We start from the raw sequence: 18488 nt of genomic DNA, 5'->3' as shown, positions 1-18488 counted from the left end.
TCAGAGTGCCTCTTTCTTTTGTTCCCTCCAGAGCTCTCACTTCATTTCTGCTGTTCCTTGGAGCACAGGCTTACCTCTTTCCTGCTCCCCTGGGCTTGTTTTGCCTCTGGGTGTCACGAACACTATTAATTGTGGGGTTTTTCTCTCCATCCTAAGTCTGTCTCTTCAAGTGGTTTACCTTCATTTACCTGTTCGAGTGATGGATTTTTCTCACCTTTTATTCCTTAGTGCTTTTTCTTCATTCTCTAAAACCAACTTCTCCCTTGCCCTGTGGCTGTTAGATGCCATTATAGGAGCATTCATTCTTTCTCTACTGCTTCTCTCAGCTTTCACAGGGAGCTGAGAGCTCTTTGGGGTTAAACTTGACTCACTTCAGTGCCTTCCTTGATGCTGCCGGTGTACTTGGACACTTTAAGGGAATAAAGTCTCAGTGTGGAGATTACAGTTGTGAAATAATGGCTCTTTTGAAGAAGACAAGAATGCTGTTGTCAATCTTTCCAAGGATAAACTGAGCACCTCGTTTTGGGGAGAGCCAGGCTCAGCTCAGCACAGAGGCGGCTGTTGCAGGTACCCAGGTTTGGAGGGAAGGGTGCAGCTCCTGGGGGTGTGTTTGTGGGGGGCTGTAAGGTTTGTGTGGGGTCCCTGGAGCAGTAGGAACACCCCACTGGGAGATGCACATCAGGAAATGGGTGCACAAAGGGCCTGAAGTGTGACCAGCTTTGGTGAAGGTTTCCATAGGAAAAAAAAAATTTTTACTGGGATTTTGGACAATTTGAGGCTCCTCCTCATATCCTTTGCCTGATGAACATTCCCCCTCTGCAAGAGGGTGGGAAATCCTGAGTTTACACTATGAAAATCCCTGATAATTATATATTTTTTTCTATTTTTCAATGTTGTCATCCCAGCAGGAGTCAGAGAAAGAGAATATGTGTGACTTGACTGTCTTTAACTTCGTGACAGGAACAATGCCATGAGGAAGGTGGTCAGAGGAGCATCACTGCTCTGTCCTTAATTTTCCTGCACAACTGAGGATGATTTAAGAACCAAGGCACAGCCAAGACCTTTCCTCCTCCTGTGCTCATCAAGCAATCAGTGCCTCATCACACCTCAGCTTCAAACACCTCGTTTGCATCTGGGTGACCTTGACTGCCCTCCCTGGATGGGAAGATGAAGAGGTGGAAGTGTCAAAGATTGGGATTTTATGGGTGAGTTAAGAAATAGTGGCTGGTGCAGGGTGGTTTTGTGGAAATATCGTGTGCTGTGCCATGGAGGATGAGAGTAAATGGATGAAACAGGAGATAAAAAGAGCAAGGAACCTGGTTAGCTGCTGTTGAGGAAAATGTTGGGAAAAAAAAAATATGTAGGAAAAATGTCAGAGATGGTCATTAACTGCCCTGCAGGGTCAGAGCTCCTTTAGTAATTGACCATGTAGTGAATACTAGAAATTATTTTAAAAGTTCCTAAGTGACTGAGGGCTTTTAGTGAATGGTTGGGGGAAACAAAGGAATACTGTTTCTGGCAGAACTTTTATTATAATTTAAGCATCATCCTCTTTCTGAGATAACAGCTGCTTTGAATAAACTGAAATATCTTCTCCATTAGCTCTGGCAGGAGCTGGATAAAGCTCTCATTCAGGTAAACTTTAACATATGTCTGTAGAATAATAAATTTAATGAGAGTCATCAAACGTATTGTATGAGTAAGGATTGTGCTTAGGGCAAGAAAAAAGCGTAATTAGGAGTGGACAAAACATGAATTATAGTGGGGAAATAATAATTTATGGTGGTATAGGGGGAATATTTAATTAAGCTGAGATAAAAGTCTACCTTGGTTGCAGGCTAAGCTTTATAACAGAATTCTACTAGAGCAAATTTAGTAGTCCTGGGCTCCAGACAGACCTTTAGATACAAGTTTACCTCTGGTTTGAGAAAGCTCAGGGCTTGAGCAGCATTTTATGGCTTTGCTCTTGACCCTGGGGCTATAAATGCTCCTGTAAAATTAATGCCAAAGTTATAGCTTCTACAAATTTCTAAGAGTTCCCATGGAGAAAGGTCCACCTGGACTTTGGGGACAGTTTCTCAGAGCAGAACATTTCAGGTGCCATTAAACTGCATTCAAACTCCCTTTTATTGGGGCATAAATTTCACAGCTTGGTCTATCAGCCTGACACGTTCTTTGAGAAGAGACAAACTTTACAAGCCACTTTAAAAATAATTTCACTGTCAGGTTTGCAGCTCTGAGAACATTAATAAACTGAAATGGCTTTTCACCCTGCAGTAGCCGCTAAGTAATTATGATTGTCTGTAGGCAGACTAATGAAACCAGCTGTTAAAAACCTAATGAGAATTTTTACCAGCCCTCTGTTCCACAGACACATCCCTTTTCTGTCCCTGATTTTCCTGCACCCAGTGCTCCCCAGAGAAATTTAGTGTTGTTTGATGTTCAGGTAAAAACTGCTTTATTTGGTAGGAGTGGTGATGCTTGACCTGGGCTGCTGCCATGCTGGGGTCACATCACAAAGTCCAGTTTCTGCAGGAGCTGGGGAGCATGGAGAGCTCTGATAGCACAGCATGGCAAAGCTGGAGTGGAGGATTCTGGTTTAGTGTGCCTCTCAGTGGCAGACAGCATTAGTTATTGATAAATCTTTAGTTCAAAGATAAGGTGTTGCTGTTTTGGCTCTAACCTTAGGTTGCTTTCAACACAGTTTTCCCTGGCACTTAAGATACTGTTTTTCTGTTGCTTTCAGTACTCTGTCATTCCAGATGACCTTTAAAGGTCCCTTCCAACCCAAACCATTCCATAATTCTTTGGATACATGATGAATAGCAACATGTATTTTACCCTTATTATGGATGATATTACATCATGTCTGGCCTTTTGGGGCTCTTTCTTCTCCAGGTCCTTGTGACTACACTCACTCCTATATGCTCTTAATTTTTTCTGTTGCTTACCAGTGAGCATTTTCAGTTCTGCCCCCCATGTTTAGAGCAAGTTTTCTGTGACTCACTGCACCAGACACCAGATCAGTCCAAAGAAGAGCATTAGGAAGTATCCAGCTGTATTTTCTCTTCTTCCTTCTGTGTACATGCTGCTGTTTTGAGTACTCTGGCTTTCTGAGCTCCCTCACATGTCTTGATCCTTTTCTGGATAACAAGATGGATATCAGGATTAAATTCCAGCTCTGAGGTCTGGCTTTTGAAGAGCCCCAGCCATCCTCTCCTACTCATCTCGTCCTGGCCTTAGTGGAAATATTATGCCTTCATGGGATTGTTGTTCAGCTTTGGGGCATTCTGGCACTGCTGTTCAGTGAAAGTTTTTGAGACTTTGAAAGGTTTCCTGGTGTGGCAATGACAATCCTCAATCCTAATGCTTGATGCTTGCAGTTGCCTGAGTTGTGAAACCTCCTGAAAAACATTGTTTGTTCTTTTCTCCTTGACTTTTCCTTGACTGTTTTCATCAACAGATTAGGAGGTTTGGGGATATCTTTTCAAAGGGAATTTCAATTAATCTCCTGTCTGGCATTTCAAAGGGGAACAGTGGTTTGGTTTTCTTTTAACCAGCACCTGCTTACCATCCAATTAGCTAACTGCCTTTAATTAACCATAATATATTCCAGGAGAGCAAAATAACAAGGGAACAAAATCAAGTGGTGACAGCTCTGTGACTGAACCTGGACTTCCCCTTTCCCAGGTGCAGGATTCTGGGTAACCCTTTGCTGGCCACTTTGAGCTCTGCCATGCAGTGCCTTGGGTTTCTGGGGAGGGAAAAGCATCCAGTCCCTCAGCTCCAGGTTCACATCTGCAAATCCAGAGGCCAGTGGGTATTTCTGTCTGTGGGATTTGCACACTGGATGCCCCATAGGATTCTGGTTGTGAGCTTTCCTCAAAAACGTGGTAAGATGAGGTGTGCAGGACTCATTTCTTCAGAAGGGCAGGAGAAACCTATGAAGGCCTCCCCTAAAGGGCCTCCTTACCCAGCAGTCTGACACAGATTTGCTTCTGAAGAGCTTTGTAATTTGTCCTTATTATGTTCTATGTGTGATTTAATGAAAGCCTTTTTCTCTTCTGTAATTGAGCTCTTAATCTCATCTGAAAAGCAGAGCACAATCCTTTCAGAGATGGTGTTTGAGTAACAGCCCGTTTGTGTTTCCTCTGCTGTGGTGCTGCTCATGGAGCTGCTCACTCCTGATTTAAGAACAGAAAATAAACAGATTTCTCTGAGTCAAAAATACATCAGTGATGGCACACAGAGTAGGTTTGAATAGAAACTTCTTTTTTCTATTGGGCAAAAGATCTTCCAAGCAAGATCTTTCCTGGTTCTGCAAAGAATATGAAGGAGTGAGTTTTCCTTAGTGAGCACCTGAGGCCTCATGCAGGTGATGCTCAGAAAATGGCACATGGGCATGGCAGCTGTCAGCAAAACAACTGGCTCTGGGCAGGTAAAAGTTGGCAAGAGATAAGAGTGGAAAGTCAAAACAACAGGATGCTGAAAAACTTGTAAGAGGAATAATGACTTTGGTGAAAATCCCTCCATCTTAAAGCTTCAAAAAGCATTTTTACAAAAATCCACAAAAATGTCCCGATTATGATCAGTCTGATCTCCCTAAATAGCATTTTACAATCAGAATTAGGAGTTGAGAGACACTAAAGAAGGCTCAGCAGAGGATTTTTCATTGTGACCTTAGTACATATTTTTTACTGTGCTGTAGTTTGGAAGGAGACCTCAAGATCCAGCTCAGCCAGGGGAGACCCTGTTGATCTAAACACTCCCCAGACCTGCTGTGGGACTGACCCAGTACCAGAATCTGTAGGGAACTGGGTAAAATACTTCCCACTAGAAAACACTTGAAGCTTGATCCACAGTTCCCAGTTCAGACCACAGGCAGTGCTGGCAGTGACCAGTTTGCGGCCTGCTCTGTGCAGAGCTGGTGGCTGTGAGTGGCAGAGCTGTGGGTGAACAGGCTGGTGGCTTTTTGGGGCACACAGAACCTTCCATCTCTACTGCTTTGTCCCCACTAGAGAGTGGATTTTCCCAGAGAAATACCTGGAGGGTGGGAAGGATGAAGAGCAAATCATTCCCTGCCAGTGGATGCTGTGCTTGTTGCAAACACGTGAGTTACATCTGGTAGGAGTCCTTGCTGTCAACCCTCAGGGATTCCAGGCTGAGATCAGCTCAGTTCTGTCATTTGCTAGGGGAGTGAGGATCAGACTCTGCACCACACCTCCAGAGCTGGGGACGAGTGGGTTGAATCACATCCAGAGCCAGAATGAGGAATGGGTGGTGTTTTGTCTTGCCATGCACAGCAGATATCCTAATTTAAAGCTGTGCTGTCTTCCCAGATTCTGCTTCTTCCTCTGAGAAGACCCATCCATTTTGATCCTGTTCCTTTCCACCCATCCCTCTAAAGATCTCCATTACTGGAGTAATTGGCACTATTGGATCAACCTTTGATGTGATGAGCAGTGGATTTTTGTAGTCAACATACCAATTTAAAGGGCCACAAATAAAAGATCAATTACTTCTTTCCTGGAGAAGAAATTAAGGTAAAATCTTTCAATGTAATGGGCTGAGTGTACAAAGCTAAAGAGGTAGAAGATTTAAATGAGACTGTCTCCTGAGAGGAGTCAATTTGTCAATTTAGCAAATTAGAGAGAATATGCTTTCACCTTTGAAGCAGTCAGGTACCAAAATGATGCCACTTGGAGTAGGCAGGGCTGGGAATTGCTGCCATGTGCTTTGACAGATCTGTTCACAAAAGAGCCCTGGAAGCAGGGCCTGGAGAGACAGCTGGTCAAGGGCAATGTCTCTGCCTGATTTTACAGCATGTTTACAGAGCTTTCCATTCCCTTTGCAGCCCTGAGTGTGGTGTCCTGGGTGGGACCATCCTGCCACACGCTGCTTGCCCAGTAGCATTGGGGTGGCTTTGCATGAGGCCCCTGGGCCTGCAAGGCCCCTGGGCCCTCAGCCAGAGCTGTGACATGTTACAATGAATTTAATGAGTTACTCAGCAGCATCAAAGGCCCTGTGAGAAGTAATTAGTGCGGTGAGGTGAAATTAGAGGGTTTAATGCTTTTTGGCAGAGGATCAGGTGCTGCTGTACAAACTCCCACCCAGAGTGTGGCAGCCCAAGGCATCAGGCAGAGGGGATGAGGTCCCATGCGGCTTTTTGTCCAAAATCAGCCTAAACCACCTTCCCTCCTAATACAAATAACTTCTTTTTGGTGCCTTCTTCCAGAAACAGGGAAAAAATTGAGAGAGGGGGACCACCAGCCCTGAAATGCTGAGAAAAAAGAGCTCTGTTCCACAGGGATGCTGTGGAGGGGGCTGGAGTCAGCGTGTGCCAACTGGCGAGTCCCTCCTGCAACTGCTAACGTGCTCCTGATTTTATTTAATTAATTAGCAGCGGGGGGAGAATGTGTAATCAGCGCTGTGCTGCTGGAGTAACAGGAAACAAGACGTTCTCTGGGTGCTGGAGCTGCTCTCAGGTACTCATGGCTGTGCTCGCCAAGGTAACGGGGCAGTGACTCAGAGGAGGAGCAGCTGCTGGCACCCTGCCAGCCCAGCACTTGGATTTTGCTGCTCCCAAGGTCCCTGCAGCAGCTTTCCACCCAGGAATGGTGTTAAAAAGGGTGGTGAGCCCCTCGGATGTGATGAGATGAATTTTCCACATCAGCCCTTTCTTGCTGTGTTATTTCCTCCCCTAGTGAGATGATGTGCTGAGACCCCTTTCAGTGGAGCTTGTTACTAAGTAAAAAAATTAAGGGTTTTTTCTGCTTTTTGGCCCTGATTTTGTGTCACTAAAGCCTGTGCTTTATTGAAAAATGTGGTCACTCCTGCCACTTTCTCAGGTGCTGCTCAGTTAAGCAGGTTGATATTTCCCAGGTACCTTCAGCTGTAATTGCAATGTAAAATACTTTCTTCCTTTTCAGTCTCAGGGAAATTATCTATTATTTGATTTCTGGTACCTCCTTAGTTTGGTTAATTCCTGGTAGTCCCCTTCATGTTCCCTTGAATACTAAAAAGAGGCTAATGCTAAATACTTGACAGAAAAAGGTTTGGGGATATTTGAAAACCATCATGTATTGCTGTCCTCCCTTAATTAAGGTTCCTTCCTTTTTATTTTATTGTTTTGGGAGGTGATCTTTCCCCCCCTCTTTTATTTTTTCTTTTTCTCTTTTTTCTTTTTTTCTAACTGTGCTGCTGCTCACTGCCAAGCTCACAAAGGAACCCCAAGAAATCAGCCAGCCAAGCAGATAAGAAATCAGATATTGTAGAGCACAAAGGTTTAATAAATACAGAGAGCTTGGAAAAAAAAAGGATTTGCAAAATGGTGGGAGGCTGCTAAGGTTAAAAGAAAGGGGATTTGGGATGGGATTACAAAGGGGAAACCCTTTTCTGAAGAGAAATAAAATACCTTGTGCTCTAAAACTATTTTAATTAATTCAGGGCAATTATAGAGAAGGAATAAGAATTTGCATTAGGTAAATGGGAAACCCTTACAGCCAGTAGACTCTGTTCAGAGCCCATTGCAAAGCTGTGCCTGGTGCATTTGGGCTCTGATTTTCTCATTGTTTTTTGGTCTCTCTCACATGAGGAATAACAGGGAAAAGCTCTGACACAGAAAGAATTTAACAAGCTGTGGTAGGTAGGACTTGCAGGGTCCAGCTGGCTGCTGACCCTCATGGTGGCTTTACTCCCCATGTCTGTGTAACTGAGCTTCTTTCTGGCCTGTTAGAAAAGAGCCAATCTTTAATGAAAACTCAGTTACTCCAGCCTCATTAGCCCGGATCGTATTTCACTGTTCCCTGGAACGCAGGCAGAGGTGGGACTTGTGCTTGTTTCATTACAAATGCAAAATGCCACCGGGTGGTCGCTGTCGGGAACAGACAGTGCCTTACACTCCAGCGTTTGTCCTCGTGGAATGCAAAACCCTCCCCAAGATCCATCCCAGTGACTCCATCAGCCACCCCAGACAGGGCAGGTCTCTGCCCACCCTTTGCCCTGGCAGTGCCGATCCCTCCTGGTGATGCCCTCCCGTTCTCCTGGCAGCGTTGGGGGGATGCAGAGCTGGTCTCAGGGTACCACAAGGCTTGAGGGTTCCTGTGTCATGGCATTGTGTTGATAAAAATTAATGAACCATGTAGCTCTTGTCTCTCAATTGTTGAACTCTGGCTGCTTGCTGGAATTGGTGGAGGATGTGGAGCTGCTGGAGTCAGTCCAAAGGAGGCTGTGAAAATGCTCAAAGGGCTGGAGCAGCTGGGACTGTTTGGTTTGGAGAAGAGAAAGCTCCAGGGAGACCTTTGAGCTCCTTCCAATGCCTGAAGGTGCTTGAGGAGATCTGGAGAGAGACTTTGGACAAGGGTCTGGAGTGACAGAACAAGGGGGAGTGGGTTCAGCCTGACAGAGGGCAGGTTTAGATGGATATTGGGAAGAAATTCTTTTCTGTGAGGGTGGTAAGGCCCTGGTACAGGCTGCCAAGAAAAGCTGTGGCTGCCCCATCCCTGGAGGTGTTCCAGGCCAGTTGCACAGGGCTTGGATCAACCTGGGATAGTGGAAGGCAGGGGGGGTGGAATGAGATGGTCATTCAGTTCCTCACTAACCCAAACCACTCTAGAATTCTATGACTGGGCTGCTGAACCCAGCCAAAAGAAGAGCTACATTGCCGAGGTTAAGTGAAGAAGGGGATTAAAACCACCTGTGTTTGCACTTTGAATCCCTTCCAACATCAATTAAGATTGTTCTGATAAAGACCTGGGCAGTGCTCAAACAGCTGCTGAAGCTGTTCCTGGCTGTATCTCTGGGTAGGATCACAAAGGGGCCTTTGTTGTTCTTCAGTCGTGGCTGAAATCTAAATCTCAGCAGTGCAGCTCAGAGGGTGACATGTGCTGGCACTGGGGCCACTGTGTGGGACTTGTTTTCAGAAAAATGGGAGATGCAGAGGAGAGGTTCCTGAATACAGTAACTCTACCTACACCCAGAACTGAGGCATCTGCCCAGGGATTTCATATTCACTGTCTGAGAGGGAAATCTAATCAGGGCTTGCTAATTTTCATGAAGTCAAACACCTGGGATTCACTTCAGACTCACATTTTCCTGGAATAATTCAATACAAACGTTGTATATTTATACACAGGCACTTGACTTCTCTGTTGTTTTATGAGACTACAATTTGTCTTCCTCTTGTGGTTCCTGCAATCCTTCCTCTCCTGTGGTTTGCAGTTGAATTACCAACCTCTACCCCAGGAATATTCATCTGTTGTGTTTTGGATATTGTTGTTCTTCAAAGGAAAGCAAACAATGCCAGTTTAAGCCATCCCTCTTCCCAGGCACATTTTATTGGAACCAAGTCCTGCCTCAAACAAGAATCCAGTCTCTTCTCCATTGTTGTGTACCTCTATTATTTTTCTCATCATTGCTTTTCCATTTCTTATTACTATGCAGCTCTCAGTCTTGAGCAACATCATTCAGAATTACACAGAAGTCACATACTGGTGCATTTCTATTCATATCTGCTTGTTACCTAATCCCAACCAGCTCTCTGTTGAACATCTGCTTTTACCTGGGCTGACAGGTGTATTTTTTAGCTGCAAATATTGCAAATCAGGGGTGCAGAATTTTTCTTTCTCTGTGAATCTGATCAAGGTCCTTTTCCAATGTGTCACTGAACAATGAATTCTCCCTTTCTCCCAACAACATCCAGTGTTTTTGGCTAAGATAAACCACACAGTGCTGTTTGGAGTCACTCCCCATCTGTTTTTCCATCTCACCCAGTGGCTGGGGTAGGATGGTTGGTTGGGTTGTACAGACAACTGCACCTTCCCCTGCTGGTGTCCAGCCTGGATCATGGCAGGTTGGATCCATGGGATCCATCCTTTGCCATGCCATGTGATCCTCCATGCAGTAGGGATAAAAAGCCCAGCACTGGGGAACCCCAGGTGCTGCAGCAGTGATATTTTTGGGAGAAACACAGAGCTGTGCATGGCCAGCTTGATGTCTGCACTGGTGTGAGCACCAGGCCTGATGTTCTGAGCCCAGTGCTCACCCTGGCTGGGACACTGAGTCAAGGTGCTTTGCAAGAATTGTTTAGCTTGGAAAAGCTCTCAAAGTTCATGGAGTCCAACCATTCCCCCAGCACTGCCAAGCTCACCACTAAACCATGTCCCCAGCTGCCACATCCACACTTCTTTTAAATCCCTTCAGAAATGGTGACTCCAGTGCCCTGGGCAGCCTGTGCCAGTGCTGGACAACTTTTTGGTGAAGAAATTTTCCTAATATCCACTCTAAGCCTCCACTGGTGCAACCTGGGGCTGTTTCCTCTTGTCCTGTACCTCGGAGAAGACACTGTGCACACACACACAGAGGGACAGATGAGCAGGGGAATGGGAATTCCCTTGGACTCCTCAAGCAGAAAATCATGTGGATGATCCTTCTTTTTGCACAGCAGGTGAAAACTGAAGCAGTGACATGTATCCTAACTAGGGAGGTGGGGGTAGAGAGATGCTTTGAAAGGGGATAAAACTTGCTGCCAGGCTTTCCTCTGTGAGCAAGTCCAATTTCTTTCTCTCTCTCTCTTTTTTTTTTTTCTTTTGGTGCTGTGTTATTCCTCCGTGGGCAGGAGACTGCAGGCATTTCAATTTTCTTCAAGTCCTTGTTTCAAAAAGGGCCCAAAATATGTTCTCTTCTCAGAGGCAGTAAACAGCAAGTGCACAATGCAGCTTCTCTAAGCCTCTCTTCTCCTGTCTCAGGGAGAAAGGAATTCTCCAAGCCCTAGAGCCTGACTCACTCGCTGTGTGAGCATGAATTAACCAGGAATGTTCGAGAATTATTCCTGAATAATTCATGAACCTGAATTAATCATGCATTTTCATGAATTATTCATGAATAACTCATGGAAATGCAAGGTTTATTCATGCTCCAAAAAACCCAAGCCTTTTTCTCTTCTCTTCTGCTCTCTCTCCCTGTAAGAAACAGACCTGAAACAAGCTAAGGAAAAAAATAATATATGTATATGGAAAAAGAACAGGAATAATAATGCTGAAACAAAACAACCAGGAAAAAAGAAAGCAAAAGCTCTTTTTTTTTTTCTTTGCAGTGGGGACAGCAGGTGGGAGCTTTCCAAGCCAGACAAAGGAGACCTGACAAGGACCTGTGGTGAAGGGACAAGCCCAAGGCAAGGAAGTGTCCGGTCACCTCCTCTCCTGGAGCAGGCAGCAGAGACCTGGACAGACAGGAGACATCTTGCACGACTCAACACCTGGAGCAGTGCTAACCAGGCAAGGAGCAGCTCTGTTGCTATCAGGATTGTGATCTCTCTCTTTTTTTTTCTCTCTCTCTGTTTGTGATTTTGTGCAATTTTGCGATATTCATAAGGGTAAATGAACAACTGGTTTGGGGAAGGATGATGAGTGTGTTTTCTTTAAATGTTAAAGGAAAACCCCTCCAGAGAGCTGTTTGGGCTGGGGTTGTTTGCTGTCTGGAATGTGGAGCTCTGTTTCTGGGAGGGAGAGGGCTCAGCTATGCATTTGTCCCAGTTGCTGCTCTGTATCATTCCCTGTGTTTGGGAGAGGGCTGGGGGCAGCTGTCTGCTGCAGGGAAGGGGATGTGGGGAGACAGGCACACAGAGATTTTGTGTATGGTGCTTCCTGATGAAAAATCAATGCCAGGGTGTGTATCAGTCAGGAGAAAAGGGTTGGAGAGAAGCAGGTGTGAGACTGTGCCAGCAGGGCAGACTGGCAGGTTTGGGGAGAGTTATGATTCCTGCAGGGAACTGATGGTGGCTGAGATAGGGATGGAGAAAGTTCTTCAGGGTGAACTTGGACCTTCTAAGTGAGAAGAGTCAAATCCAGGCAAGACTTGAATGGGGGTGTGGAGATAAAAGAAAAAACTGGAATAAATTGGGTCCTAGCTGCTTTTCAGCTCCAACTCTCTGCCTGCCCCAGCTCCCTCCCATCTTCTTTGGACTCTGTAGCCATTCCCCAGCTGGTGCCAGCGCATGGGCTCAGCCCTGTCCCCAGAACCCTTCTGCCAAACCCTGCTGCCAAGCAGAGCAGGCAGGACTGGGGTGATGCTGCCAGGGCCCTTAGGAGCTGGAAAGAAACTGCTCCTGAGCTCAGCAGCCCTCAGCTGCTCCTCTGGCACAGGAGGTTTTAGAAATCCCCACCAGCCTGGCTCTCCAGTTTCTCCAGTGATTGAAGTCTGCAGCTCCAGGGGCAGAAAGAGAAATCTCAGTGGGCAGAGCAGTGGGCCAGGACTTAGGATCCAGCTCCTTTCAGCTTTGTTGCTTGACTGCCTTAGACATATCCAACACTGGTCTGTGCCTCAGTTTCCCCATGGGTGAAATGAAGGGAATTTTCTGTTCTCCTTATCAAAGCATTTTGATGTTCACTGGGGGAAATAATTGTGCAGGCAAAGGAATGATCATTTCCTAGAATACCCCTGGGTCTTTTAGAGTTTCTTCTCTGCACTGCCTTGATACCACACAGACACAGCCCTGCACTGGAGCAAACTGCAGTAGATCACTGAAGTCCTTTGAGGAGAGGAACCAGCCTGTGTCTGCTCAGTGCCTTGTTCAGCATCTGCTCCAAGTGTCAGCTGTGAGGGCTGCCTGATGCCAGGTGAGACCTGACATGGCTGTCACTGCAGAGGACACTTGGATGCACTGAAGGAATGTGGTGCTGTGCTCAGCCAGACCCAAGGCAACCTCCCAGCAAAGGGCTTTAGGATGAGGCAAGCTCAGAGGGGTGAGAATGGGAACAGAGAAAAAAGTGGCAGAGAAAATGCAGTGCCAAGCATTTTATATCTGCAGGTTGTTCTGCCCTGGGTAAAGCACAGCTTGTGAACGCTCCCACCCACAGGAGAGCCCAAACCCCTGTGGTGACATTCCCATGCTGTCCCTCTGCTCCAGGTGGGCAGCCCTGATGTCAGGCAAGCTGTACGTGCTCATCAGCTGGCCCGACGGCAGCCGGGTCATCAGCATGGAGAACATCAAGGAGCCCCGCAAGCCCTTCCACCTCTACAGCGTGGGGGAGCAGGTCCTGGCCCGCTGCCCTGGCTTCAGTGGGCTCTACTGGGGTGTGGTGGAAGGCATCAGTGGTAAGTGACACCCCCCTGGCCTGGGTTTGCAATCTGGGGCTGCTCAGGAGCAACCTTCCAAGAAGGAGTTTAGTGCCGAAAAATCTTCTCTTGCTACAGAGCATAAAGGTATTTTGGAGAAGAAGCTGCTGGAAGATCGACAGCTCCTGGAGAAGCTAAGTGAGTAAGGGCATTTGACACTTCACCTTTCTACTTCCATGGGGCTTTTCAGGTGGGAGGATGGTGAGCATGTTGTAGTGGCATAAATTTCACATCACTGCAATTAGTGTACAGAGCATTGAGTGGGAGTGGAAGGTACACACATTGCTGCCCCACTGCACATCCTGGATCTCTCTCTTCCTTTCAGAAGAAGAACCAGCCGTCCACAGCATGATGCCGTCCCCACCAAAAAAATCCAGGAAAACCTTTCCAAAATGGACCCCAGGGAATGCATCCAGGAAACACCCCAGTGACAGGACCTGTCCTGCAAAGCCTCTGCTGAGGGTGGCTGAGGCCAGCCTGCCCCACGATGCCAGCAGCTCCTCCATCCTCAAGGACAGGCGTGTCCTGGGAAGCGTGGCAGGGAGCCCCCGCTCGCTGGCAGCTCCCCCACACCCAGCCAGTGCCTTCACCCCTCCATCCTCCTTCATCACCATGGCCATGCCAGGGCCAGGCACTTCCCAGAGTGAAGAGGACAGGGCTGGTCCAGCTGCAAGAGGTAACCTTGGGTTCTGGCTCTGCTGCCTGGTCCTGAGGGTGACAGGGTGGGATGGGGACTTGCAGAGCAGCCAGAAAACCTCTGCTTTGCTCTTGGGGTGTATGGATTTTGTCTCAGGGCTACAGAGGTTAGAGATGGCATTTCCTGGTCCTTTCCACCTGGGAGATCTGTTCCAGGACGGGTGTCTAAAGGGAGATGCACTGTATGTTCTCTGTCTGCTGGGCTAGCAGGTCTCTCCCCCCAAGCCAGAAGACAATCTGAATGAATGCCTGCCTGAATAACTGAAATTCCCAAAAGCCCTGTGTCTCCATTAGTCAAACCTTCTAGATTTGCCTATTTCCCCATTTTCCACCCACTTCTATACCCATTAAATGCACTTATGAAAATGTGCTAGTGTCTTATTTACCTGCTGACTAACAGGAGCATCCAGAGACAAGTTGGCTCCTCTTGCCTTGCCCCCACCATATCATTTGCACTGGGAACAGAAGCCCTTGACATGCCACCTTTTTCTAACAAAAAAATCCCCATTAGTGAGTCCTGGAGAGCCTGTCTGGATCACTGTTATGCAAATGGAATAACATGTTGCCATGCAATCTAGCAGGGGTGCTTGAATAATCTGCACCTTTCCAACAACCAATTCTTCAGCTTGTCTCCCACCCCTGCAGCAGATTATGTTGCCCTACCAATGAAGAGGAAGTCAGATGGCATCTTTTCCCCGTGCCAGCAGCAGATCTGTCTGAACAGGTAACACCTGAAAGCACAGTAAGGAGCCTGAATGTTTCACACCACACATATTGATTTCTGTCCACTCTGTCTCCATTTTCTGCCAGTGCTTGCTTTGAGTAGATGCTCATGGAGGTTAAACCCAAAGCACAGAATATAATAGGAGCTTGTGTGGGCACATACAGCAGGGAAATGAGCCTGTTCTCTGAAGTCCTGATTCCATGGTGGGTCAGTGGGAAGTCCCCCATATCTGTGTGCCAGGAGGATGCACAGGAGTTTGTTCACAGGAAGAACCCCTCATGTTCCCTCTCAGTCTATTTTATTCTTGTTGCAAATGAAACCAGAATTGACTTTGCTTTGCATTCCATATAATTCTCCTCAGGAATGAATTTGAAGATGAGCACAAAGCTGTTTGTGGCAGTGCTGTTTAACTTGCTTGTTTCTTTCAGCCGTGAGGAGCAAAAGATTGATGCTTTGCAAGAGTTGGATGGCTTTGAGAGGGCTCACAAAAATTTCAGTCCTGCTGAGGTGGAAAGGTAATTAGCAAAAGAAGGCACTGTGTTCTCCTCCTCACTACAAAAGTGAGCAGTGAAATCACAGATGGGTGACAAAGTGGGACAATTTTAAACTCCAAAGTTGCTGAGTCTCTTTACAATTGAGCCAGGTGCTTCTGATTGTAGGGCTTGGATTTAGAGATGCAAGAAGGCTCTAAAACAGTGCAGAAACTACAAAGCTCTTGCCTATAACAATCAAAACATGGTTGTGTGTTTCTTGTTTTATTGCTCATTACTTTGATGGCCAGTATCCAGTGATAAAGTGATGCTAGGGACAGTTTTCTTGCAAAGAAATGGGTACCAAAAAATTCAAGTTATGGTTCTTGTATTGTCATTTCCCACAAGTCTGTTGTTTAATACCACAAATATGTGTGTCCTGGGACTTGCAAGACAGGCTTTATGTCCTTCCTTACAACTGAGAAGAAAATTGAGCATCAAAGTCTCCATGTATGCAGGCCCAGGGGGAGTTGAGGGTTAAACTGAACGCTCCTGAGCACTGAAAAGTCCAGACCATGTTATTTTTCTCTCCTGCCTTATTCCTCACCCAGGAGTAGTTGGAAGGGTTGATACTCTGCCAGAGGAGTTGTCCTGCCCTGCAGGCATCTAATCACTGCTTGGGTGGAGGAGTGACATCCACAGTGAGGACACTGTGTCTTCTTGCCTTTATACAAACAACTTTAATTTTTCAGGGTGGAGAAGATGGAGCAGCTGGAAAGGATGGTGCTGGACCTCCAGCAGGACGTCCTCTCTCTGAAGAAGAAGGTGCAGAGGCTGGAATCCCTGTCCCTCCAGGAGGAGCCCCACCGACAGCCATGTGAGGTGGTGGAGCTCTTCAACGGCTACACCAAGGAGCAGCTGAAAGAGACCATCAGGTTTGACCAGAAAATCAGCACAGCCTGCAAGACTCTGCTCTACAAGCTCTTCACCTCTGACTACATCCAGAGCCACTCCATCACGGGGCGTAGGGGCAACACCTTCCGCGAGGCGAAGCCCATGATGGACGAACGCTGCATCAAAATCATCAGGGTGCTGCTGAAGCAGAAGTTTGGGGATCACCTCAGTGACACTGTGATCACAGAGAAGATCCAGAACGTGCAGAAAGCCCTGAGGCAGAAGTTTAAGACAGAGTGTCTCTGAGATGTGGGAGATTTGGTGTCTCCTCCTGCCATTCCCGTGTGTGTCCCTGAGCAGCTTTCCCAGGAGAGATGAGCTGAGCAGCTGCTGCTCAGTAGATATCCCCCAGGGAGCCAGCCCAAGTAAACCATGTGCTAAACACAGCTCGAACACTGCCAAACCTCTTCCTCCATTAACCAAGCAGGAACTGGGCTCAGCTTGGCTCAGTTTTTGCACTCTACAAGTTCCTTCCCATCAGCCTGTGTGCAAACCTCACTGTGGGTGCATGGAATCACCTCTGTGACTCTGATGATGTGCTCAAAGGCTCCATTGGAGTCCAAGAATGGGTCAGGAAGGTAGCCCTGTTCCACACTGCAGATATGTTGGCTTTGGGATAGGGAATCCAGCTGTGTCACCCAATGCAGCTTCTCTCTGTCTGCCTCTGGTTGCCTCATTCTGCCTGTGGGACAATATTTACTCTTTCCTCACAGTGAATGTTTTATTTCCAGCACTAACAAAAAGGCAGACTCATTAAAATGACATCTTAAAACATTCAGAAAAAGATAACTTTTTTTTTTCTGTTTATCTTAATGTAGCTATATAGAGGAGTTGTCTTCCCTAACAAAAGTTTGCTGAACAAGAGAAGGGGTCAATTAATGGAACTTCCAAGGGAACCCATGGAAGTTCCATTAATTTTCCTTTCAAGATCAGATTATTTCCATACAGGAGAAATCCCTAACATTTTTATGACACAAGAGTGAGGGATGGAGGACAAAATATGGCCCAACTTTGCTTTGAAGGTATATATCTTGTGGACACTGTCACTATTATTTAAATACAGTATTTTTATCCTAGATAAAAAATGCCAAGTACAATCAGTCCATTTGCTGAGGGACTACAGAGAAGGTCTAGAAAGAGAAATCTTTTCCTAAATAATTCAGAGCTGGAGTGTGGGTGGATTAAAATTGTTCTAAGTGTTAAAAGAATGAGATGCTGACACCAGTCCAGCACTTAACAGAAGTGCTGCAAAATCCCAAACATTCCCTTTTACAGAGGCTTCTCAGACAGGGAATTGGTTTTCTCAGCTTAATTTTTAAATTATTCAGGAAAAGAAATGCCAGTGGGTTTGCATTAATCAAAACATTTGGTTTAATTTATATGTTTTGTTGTGTTTTCAAATATTTAATTTCTTCACAGTTACATGAGAAATAATAATGCAAAATAAATGTATTGGAGAAACAAGGAGCTGTTCTGAAAGAAAAAAAAAAGGTGTTATTCTCAGAATTTTCCTCCCGCTTCAGCCTTTTTTTTGAGCTCATCCATTAAAGTGGGGTTAATGCTGTGAAGTATTTTGGTTTTGAAGGGAGATAGGCTTGCCAATGTTTCTGGTACTATTTTCATCAGATGTTTCTAACAGTCATGTTAAATTGCAGAAGTAACAACTAAAGATATTCCTTCTGGTTTCCCAGTGCAAATGCTTTTCCTAACTATGGTGCAAACACATAGGTGATGATTTCTCCTTTGTATGGACCTTGGTCTGAGCAGCACCTGGAGCAGATCTGCTGTGACACTTAGAGCCCAGAGTGCAACCAGTCCTGGAAAATCCACTGGAACTGAGCAGAACTGCCCCAAAACCTCCTCAGTGCAGAAGCACACCTTGAAATACACCAGCCCTGCCAGAAACCTGGCACCTTAGGCTGCAATCACTACTCAGGGAAATGCCCCAGGTGATGTTTTTAATGTTAACTTATCAAAGAGAAGATTAAGGAGGCACAATCAGCCTTATCCTGCAGAACCTCAAAGCTCACCTTGTTCCAGCCCCTGCCATGGGCAGGGACACCTTCCACTATTCCAGGCTGCTCCAAGCCCTGCCCAACCTGGCCTTGGACACTTCCAGGGATGGGGCAGCCACAGCTTCTCTGGGCACCCTGTGCCAGGGCCCCTCTCAGTCTTTCCTCCCTGATGTTCATCACATCCCTCACCAAGCTGCAGCCTGGAAAGCCAGCTCATGAATGTTATTTATTAAAATAAGTGCTGCTGCTGTCCTTCCCTGCTGACCCCCCTCTGAGGAGCGTCAGATCATTACTGTGAGCAAGGGGAGAAAAAAGAGCCAGGCATGGACCTGCTGCGGGGTGCCACGGCTCCCGAAACACGCAGCTTTAATCACCTCCCCTATAAGCAGATGAGCTGGGTGACCTTTCTGCTTGAAAAACCCTGCTTGAAAAACCCTTCGGTGGCTCCCTCAGAGGTGACTTCCCAGCCTAACACACTTGCTGGTGTTCAGGAGTGCTCCTGGTAAGTGGGCTGAT

The 18488-nt window shown here is 46.4% G+C and overlaps 1 protein-coding gene across 6 annotated transcripts; it reads left to right on the top strand.

Moving 5' to 3' along the window:
* Window positions 1-472: 472 nt before the first annotated feature.
* On the top strand, window positions 473-17461 carry LOC135456181 (uncharacterized). Of its 6 annotated transcripts, none has more exons than XM_064729897.1 (9): window positions 473-567; window positions 961-1205; window positions 11093-11273; window positions 12905-13092; window positions 13192-13251; window positions 13439-13789; window positions 14455-14533; window positions 14962-15048; window positions 15756-17461. In XM_064729897.1, the coding sequence occupies exons 4-9, from the start codon at window positions 12918-12920 to the stop codon at window positions 16201-16203; spliced, it is 1200 nt and encodes a 399-aa protein (XP_064585967.1). In that variant the 5' UTR covers window positions 473-567; window positions 961-1205; window positions 11093-11273; window positions 12905-12917; the 3' UTR covers window positions 16204-17461. The 6 variants fall into 6 exon arrangements, with proteins under 6 accessions (XP_064585967.1, XP_064585970.1, XP_064585971.1 ...); XM_064729900.1 differs by having other exon boundaries at window positions 14458-14533; window positions 15756-17422; XM_064729901.1 differs by lacking the exon at window positions 14962-15048 and having other exon boundaries at window positions 15756-17422.
* The last annotated feature ends 1027 nt before the right edge of the window (window positions 17462-18488 follow it).

Source organism: Zonotrichia leucophrys, chromosome 20, assembly GCF_028769735.1.
Source record: "Zonotrichia leucophrys gambelii isolate GWCS_2022_RI chromosome 20, RI_Zleu_2.0, whole genome shotgun sequence".
Taxonomy (NCBI): domain Eukaryota; kingdom Metazoa; phylum Chordata; class Aves; order Passeriformes; family Passerellidae; genus Zonotrichia; species Zonotrichia leucophrys.
Note: the sequence above shows the minus strand (reverse complement) of the source record. Positions and strands in the feature narration are given on the sequence as shown.